Source organism: Cydia amplana, chromosome Z (genome assembly GCF_948474715.1).
Source record: "Cydia amplana chromosome Z, ilCydAmpl1.1, whole genome shotgun sequence".
Taxonomy (NCBI): Eukaryota; Metazoa; Arthropoda; class Insecta; order Lepidoptera; family Tortricidae; genus Cydia; species Cydia amplana.
Window position 1 is genome coordinate 30,081,120 of NC_086096.1, and position 14,191 is coordinate 30,095,310.

A 14,191-nucleotide genomic window follows, 5' to 3' on the forward strand; every position below is an offset into this window, starting at 1 on the left:
GTCGGGCGCTCGCTATCGTTCGCCGGCCACCAGTGCTGGCAGTGCTGCTCGAACGGCTCCGCGGCTTGGTATAGCGCGGTCCTACTATATATCCACAAGTTTAAGTCGCGCCAATCTCGCCAGTTTGTTTACAGTGACGTGTGTGTAACCAATTTCTAAACGTACCTACTCTTATAGGTAGGAGGGGCGTATCGATCGACATAGTACAACCTAGTTGTACAAGTAGTCAGTTTTGTAGCGGGAAATTCGGTATCGTGACTGTAGACGAAACGAAACTTATATTATATTAGCAAACAGCAAACACCTCTAACTAAATTGTGTTCAGTTATGTATGCGTTAACCGTAAGCTATGGGTATGTTACTTCTTTATTAACGTTCTAAGCTAAGAACTCACTTAATATTTTGTTTATTTATCCGGCCATGTTATATGGTAATAGAGTACAGAGTACCTATGTAAAATACGAGTATGTGTAGGTTTTATGCCTTATATCAGTGGTATAAGGTATAAAACTGCACTAAACATGGGTATCTTTGACGTCGACTCTACATAAATGTCTAATGACCCTTCAAGTATATCAATTAGAGCTTATAAATCAGGCCGCGATTAATTGATCCTGCTGTAAGTAAATAAATAACTTGGCGATTACGTAAGCCGAATAGTATCGATGTGAAAAAGCTTGAATAACAATGAAACATTTTCGGACCACGCGGGAAACCAACCGCTACCGCGCGTTGGTACCTACAAGCTTGTTCATATATTTAATTCAATTGTGATTTATTTCTCTACGGATTCTAAGTGTTTAAAATTCCCATTCATAAGTTCATGTCAGGCGTCGAATTTATTATGCTCTATTGCGCAGGTGGGTGTATTAGAAATAATATTCATGCTTAACCTATTTGGCTGAATACATAAATATGCCAAATTTAAACATGACGTGATTGTGGCAATTTACTAATTTCATGGTGTACATTACGGCTGTAATAGAGCGTGAAGTCGGCATTTAATTTGGTCTGTAATCGCATTGGCAATACCTCTGAAGAACATACTACATCAACATTAATCGTTCTGTAACTGAAGGCCTAAAACAGATTCATATTATATAGAAGACAATACATAGATAGACCTACCTATAGGATAGGCTATAGTCTCCTAGTGCAGTTTTGTTATGGGACCAAGTATATAGTTTACGTACTTATTTAATGTATACCAAATTATAACATAATACGAATCAGTCGCATATACAAATACATCCAAGCCTTCAACCAGTCCTTATTCAAATATATAATTTTCATCCTGACCGCGGTACCTAGCCCTATCGTCCAGTAGTGTAGTAAAAATGTGTAAATACATACTATATTAAGCAGTATGCGCGAAACAACAAATTCCTATAAAAAAAACCTACCTTGTCCCCTTAAAATATTAATACAAAACGTCGTTCCCATGGGGAGATAATGCATTCTGACCTAACGTACCCAGTCGATAGGCATATCTATCATGTACTACGTATCACTTGTTAAATAAAAAAATATGGCCTATACTTGGGTGGGGCTTTATTTCCCGGTATATTTACTAAAAAGCATCATCTATATGTAATGTCATCTAATCTATTAGCATCCTATTTAACACCTTTTTACAAAGGAGCTTCACGTAGTCATCCGTCCATGTAGCAAAAAACTGGAAAATATAATCCTTTTCCTTGGGGTGATAGTTTTTACGTAAAGGAAGGACTCTCAGATATTTTCTATTGGTCTACTATTACTTCTTAACTACTAGTAAGACGTTTGGTTAGATGTTATGATGGTAATTGGGCGTTTTCTAAAATAAATATTGAAACCCCGATTCTCCCAGATCCTGGTGTTTTTGGGTTCTTTCAACTCAGAATCACTAGCATATTCAATCCTGATGATAAAAAAAATTGTCCCATAATTTTGTATGAAAATTGTACATTCCACTACGTCACGTTACATACAAGTGAACATTTTTCTCATACTAAAAACGTGACGTAATGGAATGGACATTTTGGGACATCTTTTTTTAATGGTAGGATGGAGAGTGTTGTCGATTCTGAGTAGAATGAGCCCAAGAATGTCCATATTTGAAAGAATCGGGTTTTTAATATTTATTTTAGAAAAAGCCCAATTACTATATCCATCCTGACGCGAGAACGCAGGCCAATTGAAGGATGCAATGCAAGTTTTACAGTTCTCTCTCTGTCTATAAGCTATCGTCTCCTAGAAAACCACCATACGACTAACCTACTTTACCAACCACCTTGAGCAGCTGAGTCAAGTGGTAGATCTAAATAGTGTTCGCTTTGTTGCCCCAACACATTTTTTATATCGACACTTACGAGTACAAAACAATAAGTAACCAATTATGTGACTACATCTAATCCAATCCATTTATGATGTCATTACATATACTGATAAGATATTGGGCGTATTAATTTATGCAAGTTTTTACACAGTATGACATAATTACATATACATATGTGTATTCATAAAGTAAGCCGACTTGATATGCTTTTTTATTCCTATCTGACTGGCGGTTCCCTCTAGTCTTTCCGGAGTAGTCATAACTGTCATAAATAAGTACTGGCGCGAGATTGATACCGAATTGTTAAAATGCTCATATAATTCCATTGTCGTGAATAAACACGATGGGACCAGCGATTACTCGCGCTTAACGCATTGATGATTTTGCGTACGACACGCAGTCTTACGTCGTACCACTCGTACCCAAAGAATACAGTACGCACTGTCGTACCTCTGTAGTACAGAGTCTGTACGTGCGAGAGTTCTGCGTAGACAGACAAAGGATCGGCGCGTCCTCGCTCCAGAATAACCCGAATAATCGTGCCTAATATATTTAGTAAAAAAGTTATGTAACATATAGGAAAATGGTTTACGAGATATTCCTTTCGAAGGAGTTTTTATTTTAGTTTAAAATTAATAAGTTTTTCAATGTTAGCATATGGTTCACATCTGCATAATGTACGACGCCGCGGCACCTGTGTTTTCTCTGTCTAATCAACTACATTCAAACTAATTCAGTATTTTAGATTACTTAATTCGGTCAAATATAAACATAATAAAGGTTTTAATTAGATGCTCTAATCTAATGCCTAAAATGCCATATTCATTCTTTTTTACCAGTACGCAACGGCGGTTAAGTAAGATGCTATTGTCCACCAAAGGGTTAACAGGAGCCCAATATTACCTACTCAGGTCGATGATCAGCATGGCCAATGCCTACGTGTGAGTTCGAGCTCCGCTAGTGCTACCATGCCGGGCATTTTCCTTCGATGACGGCATCACGCTGAGGATGCCCGGCTGTTATAACATCTCATCAGTAAAAGAGATGACCGAATGGTCCCGGACGTTACGGATAAACTTTATTTTGTCATATGTCATTAGTTGGCTCTATATATTTTCGTCATTTATAGACAACTTGTACATACATATCTATAGGTACTTAAACTTTATATTCGTTCACTCTGCTGATTTTAAATGGTTCAGTAATGGCAGCCGCTAATAGAGCGAGTTTTCGGAATAATTTACAGTTAACGAGAGAAAAATACTAATCGGATCTGTTCTTTGAGACCAACCAATATTAAGGCCCGCGACAACTTGCAAGTTAAAGGTTACATTTTCATACAATCAGTAATTATACATTTAATAATTGTATGATCGCGTTATCAGTCTAGTATGCTTTTTTTTCTATAATCCTGCATTTTAACATGCATGGTTATCTCAAATTATCACATCACTCATCAGGTCTAGTGCAAATCAACAAACTCGACAACACAACGGTACCTACACACCGGCAGCGACAGTATAAAATACAGTTACCATTGGCACTTCTTACTGTTACCATTTTTACTGTGATGCCTTACCATGAGTTTGCGCAATCGCTAGTAACTACCATCGCGGTATCATTAGTTAGGGTACGGGTCACGCGACAGACTACTATGTGCCCGCGGTCTGGAGATTCTAAAGTGATTCTGGAGGCCTAATAAAACTGTCAATGTAGTGAACTTTAAGACGCTATTCAAATATCACAATTAAATATGATTTAAATTTATGGGCTGTCATTGTCAGATGGAGGTGTTTAGTTGTCGGATAGCTTTATTGCCAGGATGTCTTGAACCCGTTTTGTAGAGCACAATAGCTCGCTATTTGCCACAATGCGTGACCTCGTCCATTGTGAACGGTGTATGCGTATACGACTTCTATTACACTGGCCAACTTAAGAAGTATCTTCTTCTTCAATCACTGAGCACTTCCGGGTCTTTGACTTGTTAATTCACCCGTTTTGCTTTATACTCTGTGAAGTCATTACTGTCAGTGGAAAAGAGCGGCAAACAAAAAAAAAGTAGGAGCGAAGGGTCATCTCATCCCATAGAAAATTTGAATTTCACTCCTTTTTCTACTGACAAATTTCTTTGACCGGCTTAAGTTTATCTTATACACTGTGGGCTGGAATACTAGGTAACCCGACAGATTTACACCACGCAATCTCGAGGTCATAAGGAGGAAAAAATTATAAATGAGTCTTGGTCAAATTCGAGAATGAATATTTTTTTTGCCGAAAATATATATATGTTCTTGCTTTTACTGCACACAACACGGTACTTATTTACATCTTGGCGAAAAAAACGTTACAACGAATAAGTAAAGTTTTTTATTTTCAGAAAAAAAATGTCTAAACCAAGTCACATAGAGGCAGCGTCGCAGACAAAAAGGCGTTTTTTTACTAAGTTATTACAGAAACAAATTTGCACAAGAATGTTTATTATCTCTAAAACGACAGATTTCAGAAAACTTTATATGACAGTTTAGTCTATAAATGCGTTCAAGAATACATGGAATACACCTTTAAAATCTGTCAGGTTACTCTAGCTCACGGTGTATATATATTATTGCAAATCTGTACTTAATGTAGTATGCGTAATTTACAGATTTACTGTACATACGTAAATAGGCATTTATTTCAAATTCAAAATGTTTTATTTGCAAATATTATAGGTAGATTTGATATTAAGTTATGCTAAAAACTAACAGAATGCCAGTATCCTCGGCACCACGCCAAAGCGGCCAAATATTTTAGATATATTTTAGTTTTATTTAGTTAGGTATTCGTTTTATTTTATAGACAAGTTTGTTTTTAATACCACAGATGTATTGTTATTTCTATCATAAATAAAGGATTTTAAAATTATAAAAAATATATACAGAATAAGTATTATGTTTGTAATATGTTGCTATGTAATATGTTTTCCCATTTAGGGAAAAACTACCCTACAAATTTGTTCAGGTTTTCAGAGTATTCTTGTGTCATTAGTGAAATTGACAGCAGTACTGGTTAAAAGCTGATGTCTTATTTTTGAAGATGAGTAATTATTAGGATTCACTTCCTTTTTACCGAACCGAAGTTAGTCAACTTCCTATGAATTTCAATGATACATGCAATGAACTGTGGTCACCGGCACCATTAAAAGTATATCGACACCATCTATATAGTTTACTTCAAAAACGAATATGCTTTCAAAGAGAGCGGTATTCAGCGATATTATCATTTAAACTGCCGCTTTATTAATAGTGTTTTCGTCTTTGTCGGATTTTCTTTTCTTTAGTTTAGCTTAAAGAGTTTAGGGGACACTACTTCTAGTCATAAATCTAATCAATATGATTCCAAAGTAAAGATTCAACTTTCAAGCAATGCTGAAAATTTACTGGTTTAGGAAAATTAAGAACGGTATGTAGGCACGAACTCTTGACTTATAGCAGAATATTAACTAATAGAATGACAAATTAGAAACTCTTGACGTTTACAACACTTAAATTCAGTTTATATGATCTTAAAAACATAAAACGCGCTTTCTAAACAACACGATCTATAAAGGCAATTGACGTGAGCAAATAGCTGTATACAAAGTACATTGCACGCATGCGCGAGTAGGAACGTGTAGATGTAGAGAATTACATTGAATTGTTCTGCACATCCCGCCGCTCGATTAGAGGCAGAAGTGAATGGTTGGTACGCCCACAGCACAAGCTGTGGCTCAGCATCCGTCTCGCCGTGATTGATAAACCAATTGACATCATTGCCGTGGGAATTATTTCACGCAAAGGATCGCTTTTTACTATTTACATATTATAATACTCGTTTAATTCAATAAATGCTCATTTACCTAATTAAGGCAGCGCGCTTCTGGAGATGGAAGCGCTTTCAATCGCGCAATCTCAGGCCGTACGCTATCTTATGATATTATATCACCATCGTGATGTAAAAAATAAGGGAAATAGATACATTTATACCAGCCTTATCCTAGTTTAGGGGCTGGTTTGATTATTGGGTAACAAACAAAGGTCTGGCGGTCTAGCATGAGTTGCGTTCTCGCGCGCGACTCCATACATCTTGCGCGACTTCATGTATGGAGAACGTAACTCATGCTAGACCGCCAGGATTACAAGATCGCTCATTTGGTTGCTCAATGGTTGATTAGCTTACAACATAAATTCACGAAATATTACAAGGTTATAGGACTTACTTCTCTGTTCGATTTGATCCTTACAAAGGCAACCTTCCTGTGTTCTTACGCCTTATATTGATCTATCTATCAAAATACATAATTGTTTGCAATTTTCATTTGAATAGGAATGTTAATTAAACCACTGAAGAGTTAATAAAACGGGCCAAGTGCGAGTCGGACTCGCACACTAAGGGTTCCGTACCATTACGCAAAAAACCAACGTTTGTTGTATGGGAGCCCCACTTAAATATTTATTTTATTTTGCTGATAGTATTTGTTGTTATAGCGGCAACATAAATAAATCATGTGTGAAAATTTCAACTGTCTAGCTAATACGGTTCATGAGTTACAGCATGGTGACATACAGACAGTCGGACAGCGGAGTCTTAATAATAGGGTTCCGTTTTTACCCTTTGGGTACGGAACCGTAATAAAAAAACGCCTAACAAAGTAATAAGCAAAAACTGTAGGATATTTTAACAACCTTTTTATATGCACGCGGTATTACGTTTTCAATGCGATATTATTATGCGTTTTAATTAAAAGTTAGCTTAATGAATAGTTTTTATACATGGGTAGGTAATAGGTACAAATTGTCGATCGGTGTGCCGATAATCGGTCGATGTGGAGTGGCAGCGGCGCGTGGCCGGTGGGAGACCGCGGCGGGTGATGTAAGATCGGCTCCGGTGCGGTGGTGATGTCAGCTCGCCCACGCCTCGCCCCCGCGCCCCTGCCACTGACCCCGCGGCCCGCGAAGCCTTCCGCAAGCCTATTCGAAACACACTCACGCAAACAAAACGATAATATTATAACTTGAACTGAGCGTGTCATATATGTACATAGGTTTTAGAAATATAACTGCTCAAACGGTGGTGGGTAATCGATAAAATTATTTATGGCAATTGAAACTGACATTTTAGGACGTATAACAACATTAAGGAAACTTCGTAGAGTGAAAGACAAACAAAGCTAATAAAAGGAGTGAGATAAACTAACACGTATAGTCGTATATATATCATTAAAGTACCTATAGACTAGCCAGATCCAGGCTTTATTCCATTTAAATCGCGTGTACCCCTGTACAGTGCTTGCATATATGCATTTGGCGGTCTAGCATGACTTGCGTTCTCGCGCGCGACTCCATACTTGAAGTCGCGCAAGATGTATGAAATCGCGCAAGATGTATTGGTTCCTCTAGACGTTGGCCCAATCTAGTGGTCCAATATGATGGGCCAACGTGTAGAGAGGGTAGTGGTGTCGGTTGGCTTATGGCGCAGCGAATGGCGATGGGATGGCCGCGGTGTCGGTTTTTCGGCACACATCAAAGGTAGTGGGCCAGCGATGGCGGTACGCATCTACACGTGGCCCAATCCACAGTGCGCGCTCGAACGCGGTCGAGTGTGGACGTTTGCGCTCAGTATCAATTTACGGTTTTTTTATTAAAAATGACGAGTACGTTGGCCTCATTATGGAAGTAATGAAGGAATAGGAAATTTACGCAGACAGTACATTTACAATTTAAATAAATAAATATAACAATACATACTAATATTTAAATAAATGAATATTAGATACATATCTAACTACACATAGTAAGTACCTACACTGCACATTGCACAATTTGCACAGCTATGTTGGTAAGCTAGTAACAAAATTATAATATGATCTAAAATAATTTAAGCAAATTGTATGGTAAAATGAAATTAAAAAAGATATTTAATTAATATAATTCTTTAAAAAAATCTAACAATTTTGTTTTCGGGAAGTATGTTATTTTTATTATTATTCAGAGCCCACTGTGTCCCACTGCTGGGCAAAGGCCTCCCCCCTCTTCCTCCACTCGTCTCTATTTAGTGCAATATCTGGCCAGCCTCTCAAGAAGGAGTCCAAGTTATCCCGCCATCGCCGACGAGGCCTGCCGGCTCCCCGGTTAGACTCGTGGGGCTCCCACTCTGTGGTTAACTTGGCCCACAAGTCGTCAGGCATTCGGCAGACATGACATGACCAGCCCAGTCCCATTTTAACTTAGCCGCTTTCCGAGCTACGTCCATTATTCGAGTCTTAGAGCGCAGCGTGGTGTTTCGGACTCGATCCCTTAATTTTACACCTAATATGCTGCGCTCCATAGCTCTCTGGCAAACCCCGAGTTTGGACTTCTGAGCTTCCGTCAAAGACCAGGAAGTATGTATCATCAAAAAACTCCTGCAGCTTCTACGCCATTTTTTAGGGTTCCGTACCCAAAGGGTAAAAACGGGACCCTATTACTAAGACTCCGCTGTCCGTCCGTCCGTCCGTCTGTCACCAGGCTGTATCTCACGAACCGTGATAGCTAGACAGTTGAAATTTTCACAGATGATGTATTTCTGTTGCCGCTATAACAACAAATACTAAAAACAGACTAAAATAAAGATTTAAGTGGGGCTCCCATACGACAAACGTGATTTTTGACCGAAGTTAAGCAACGTCGGGCGGGGTCAGTACTTGGATGCGTGACCGTTTTTTTGCTTGTTTTGCTCTATTTTTTGTTGATGGTGCGGAACCCTCCGTGCGCGAGTCCGACTCGCACTTGGCCGGTTTTTAGGGTTCCGTAGCCAAATGGCAAAAAACGGAACCCTTATAGATTCGTCATGTCTGTCTGTCTGTCTGTCTGTCCGTCTGTCTGTCCGTCTGTCTGTCCGTCCGTATGTCACAGCCACTTTTCTCCGAAACTATAAGAACTATACTGTTGAAACTTGGTAAGTAGATGTATTCTGTGAACCGCATTAAGATTTTCACACAAAAATAGAAAAAAAACAATAAATTTTTGGGGTTCCCCATACTTCGAACTGAAACTCAAAAATTTTTTTTACATCAAACCCATACGTGTGGGGTATCTATGGATAGTTCTTCAAAAATGATATTGAGGTTTCTAATATCATTTTTTTCTAAACTGAATAGTTTGCGCGAGAGACACTTCCAAAGTGGTAAAATGTGTGTCCCCCCCCCGTAACTTCTAAAATAAGAGAATGATAAAACTAAAAAAAATATATGATGTACATTACCATGTAAACTTCCACCGAAAATTGGTTTGAACGAGATCTAGTAAGTAGTTTTTTTTTTATACGTCATAAATCGCCTAAATACGGAACCCTTCATGGGCGAGTCCGACTCGCACTTGGCCGCTTTTTTAAATTACTTGAAGAAAATATTGGTACGTGGCGTATAGATACATTGCTGCAACGGCTAATGCTTCCACGTCCCTCTTGGAAACCGGTCCGATCACAACAGAATGTCGCCATCGTGTAGTTGCGTTCCAACCATCGCATGGCCAACTCATTGGCCCAGCGCTGGCCCATCGTGTAGAGGAGCCATATGGAGTCGCGCGCGAGAACGCAACTCATGGTTCTCTATTAAGTTATTTCAAACCTATACGAGTAGTGCTTTTATGCCTTAATATACCCTCTCGGTAGATGTCAACCGCTTAGATTTAAATATAAATATACATATACAGATTATTTTACCTTGCTGAATTTTAACTGAATGAATATCTAACGTTGTTGCATTATTGTTTATTTGCCCAAGTGCATTTTATCCGTAATCTAGATTTAATTTTCATCCACATGTATTTCGAGTGCATTACACGACAGTCAATTGACATTGATGTGATTATTTACCGACTATTGCAAATAAGTCTGTTATAAATACTTTAGCTAGAACCAAGGTTAGTGTAAAAAGTATTAAAGACGGGTATCGCCGCCTGGTGTGTTTAAGTATCGTATTAGCACCAGTCAACGAGCGTAAGTGACTTTGGTTGGTGCAGCTATGCAGTGGAATGGTCGCTCGCCATTATGGACCGCGACTAATAGTATAATATGATATGACTATGATATGGTTATTGACGTAAATCAGCTTAGGACAACTAATACACTATCAAAAGAGCTACACTAAAAAGATAATTATGATTACTATATGTATGTTAACTTATGGTAATATAAAAGATGTAACTGAACACAATTTAATATTTGTTATGCATTTATTTATAGTATATTACGGTTACGGTGCCTACCAATAAGGACGACGTAGATACGGTTAATAACTTGACAATTATTATTACAACATATACATACAGTTCGATACAAGATGAACATATATTTTTAATGACAGCCTTGCGGATAAAATTAAACTTTAGTTAGTTAATTCTATTATGTGTTGTTGTACCAGCAGGACGTGTTAATTCATTAAGACTTTAATTATACTACGAGTATAATTAGGTTGCTAACATTTTCCACTGTGCGATAGCGAACTTATACATTTATAGAACACCTATCCTTATGCATGTTCTGTACATTAATATGGATTAAGGGAGGACATATTGGTAGTAATGTATTTATAAAACTGTTCATGTTTTCTGTTATACCTACTAATAGGTACATAAACCTGCCCGCCATGCGAATATGTTATCATTAGGCAAAAGACTGGACGATCGATACCTATAAATTTAATTACTTGTGTGTTATTTAGTTCTTGAGGCGTATTCACGTTGTAATAACAGGTTATGAATTTGATCTGGATTTGTTTTAGATATACCTAATCTTAACCAGAAATGACGCTTTTGATAATATCACTTTAAACATAACAAATACATATCAAATTTATAAGCTGCTATGGCGGTCAGAATACGCCTTCTTGATATTTTATGCCTTTGATATCAAATTAAATGATATATATAATATCTGATGGGTTGACAGCTCCTCCAAACCTGATAAAAAGTGTCCTGAAGTAAATATCTTTGGCCCTAGTGAATAAGGGTACAAGTTTCGCGCAGCGTAGGTGTAAAAGGGCATATGTGTTACGTGGAACTTACATTCTTTTACACCTGCGCTGCCCGAGACGTGTACCCTTATTCACTAGGGCCACAGATATTGAAATATGTTGATGCTCTCTATCTGGCCTATATTACGATCAACTTTGATTGTCTGACCTTTGTCTCTATATTTATCGCGTCAGTAACGCATAGAGACTATAAAAGGAATTAAATTTATTCGACAACGTTGGGTGTCACCGTTTCGTACAGTTATCTTGTGGACTTCTGAATAAATCTGTACCTGCGACTCTTTATTTAATCTTAATCAAAACGCACTCTCGAGCACATATTTTATCCGTAAGGCTGTGATTATAAATTTTACCAATTACCAGTGACCGTCCGAATCGCGAATGGATGAAACACGGTGTCAAACATTAAACTATCAAGTGCTGTGTAACACGACAAATATGGATTCAAACATACACTAAGTGCAGTTAAACTGTGTACGAAGATGGATGGTGGTATTTTGAGCAGCCCGCGAAACAGATTCCAAACACAACTGAAGAATGCTGCGAGTGCTTTGTGCTCTAGGAAGCACAGGAGAAGCGAAGACATGTCAGCCGCGGTGTTTAGTTCCGCTCGCCCTCACACATATCCTCGGGCGACATCGACCAAACGGTCCGCCTTATCGTGCAGAATAGAGCCCCTTGTTTGCGAACAGCAGGCCATCGCGTTAGAGACTAGTGAACCGTTTATAGCTGACGTCATTCATGTCTATGCTACAAAATCCAACGGAGTCTTTAAAGGAACTTTGGCAAGGTAAGCTTTAGTTTTTTACCCACAGACAACCACAACCCACAGAAGCAAATTATAATCACTTCACTACGATCTACCTAAAATTTTAAATCCAACAAAAATTCCGCCTTAACGTGCTACACGCGCAACTGAAAGTAAATCTTAATAATATGTCTACGCCTTTGTACGTATCTTGATTTTTTTTAATATTTGGAAATTGATAGCGTTAACATAATCTGTTTGTACTAGGTTATAATTGTTATAAATTATAATGTTTTCATCCCTAAGTTATATGAAAATGAGATATAACTTGCCCTAGCTCCTATGAGTAGGAAGAAATATAGCATAGATTGGACCTGGGGATTTCCATTTACCAACCCTTTCCCCTCCCTTTTTGGGGGGTAGGCACGGTATGATCTCGTGGCTACCGGGCCAAATCAGCTTTGTTTGACCTTAGGAACAATCGTGCCAAGCGGCATCGCCTGAGACAAAAGTGCATACTCACTGTACTCACTTAGCCTACGAATTCAATTTCAAAAAATTAAAAACTATTGAAAGGCTTTATCTCGGAAACTATTCAATCTACAGAGATAATTCTAGTGTCGTATTGTAGCAAATTTAGCCTTCTTTAAAAACCCTCTGAAAATGTACTATCAAAAACTAGCCTTTTAGGGTTATAATCGCCCAAATCTAAAAGAAAACTGAAATTTTCGCGGTTATTTCGATTTTTGACAAAGTTGCGTTCGGCGCTCGAGGTCACAAACTTGGATTATTAATTGGGCAAACAACATAAATAAGTCTGCAAAAAGTCAGAACTAACGGATTTGACGCAAACGCTAAATGTATAAGTTTATTGTATTAAAGGAATTAACATTTTAAAATTTATATGAACTAATAACGCGTTCGTTGAGAAAAAAAAGTCTGAGTTGTCTGACGGCAAATACCGTTACCCACTAAACTAAAGGGTTAAAGAGTAAAGACGTTAAAAAACGTAAAAGGAGTGTTCTTGAAACTATATGAGCACCGTCCAATCCCGCGATCCCGTGTGATATTAGGCGAAATGAAAAAGTTTAGGTGTTGTTGTCTATTTGTCATCATTATTTTACGAGTATTCATCGGCGGCGAAGGGCACGGCAGCACGGCACGTTACTAATACTGTTACTAATAAGTATACGATTAGTTATGACTATACAAAATTACGACAATAATTTATCGATTAATAGTTAATCAAAAACGTCTGTTAAATCTAAAATGCCATTTATAATAGTTTGTCTGTAGATAGGGACTTTTGTTATTATGATTACTTAAATACTAGAGAAAGGCAAAATGTAATAGAGGTTTGCTAAGTTTTATAATGCCCTCGCCAAAACATTAACTTTTGGCTGCCACCAAAAAAAAGAGGGAAGAAAGACGGCTCCGGCGGTGCAATTCGTCCCTAATTGATACAAAAATGATACCAAACTTGACCTGATAGCTGCAGGTATGTAAAAATAGACCGATAACTAGGCCGCCGGAACTGACTTTTCTGTGGCTACATTAGATCAGCTTAGCATGATCGTGCACAATCGTGCCAAACAGCATCGCCTGAGGTAGGTACATACTCACTGCACTTATTTCCTCCACTAGTTGGTCTAAAATTTGCTACAGTGCACCTTTGTAAAAAAATATCAACAACGAAATTGCAACGTCGAAGGAAATACAACATACTAAATGGCATTCTCCTGCGCTGTTTCGGTCAACAACACAGTACGCATGACATCACGCTCGCGTCGTCGATTTGTTTACCGCCCGGGGTAGAGGTGATCGAGTAATTAATTACGCTGCTATGCCAATTGTTGATTCAATTTTGCTATTTGCATGTCATTGTCGGTTTCACAAAACCACCTACCCTTTTAATCTTTCTAGCTAGGACCTATTGAGTCATGCGGCCTGATTCGGACTGTAAGATACGTCAGAAATTTGCTTATGCTACGATATGGATCGGAATGTCATGTTTTTGTTTAAAGAAATGTCACTTTTGAGTCCAAGGCTCTGAAAAACGCCCGTCATTTTGAAAACAAATCATAATTAAGGATTC

The 14,191-nt window shown here is 38.1% G+C and overlaps 1 protein-coding gene across 7 annotated transcripts in view; it reads left to right on the forward strand.

Annotated features, from left to right (window-relative positions):
• LOC134661094 (uncharacterized) overlaps window positions 1-14,191 on the forward strand; it is an 83,904-nt gene that overhangs the window by 21,847 nt on the left and 47,866 nt on the right. The window contains exon 1 of one of the 7 annotated variants that reach the window (XM_063517026.1): window positions 313-353. The exons of 2 other annotated variants lie outside the window; for them this stretch is intronic. In XM_063517026.1, coding sequence (XP_063373096.1) covers window positions 328-353 — 26 coding nt within the window. In that variant the 5' untranslated portion in view covers window positions 313-327. Of the gene's footprint in view, window positions 1-312; window positions 354-11,707; window positions 12,139-14,191 lie in introns of those variants that run through there. 4 more of the 7 variants (XM_063517030.1, XM_063517021.1, XM_063517022.1 and 1 more) reach the window with 4 other exon arrangements.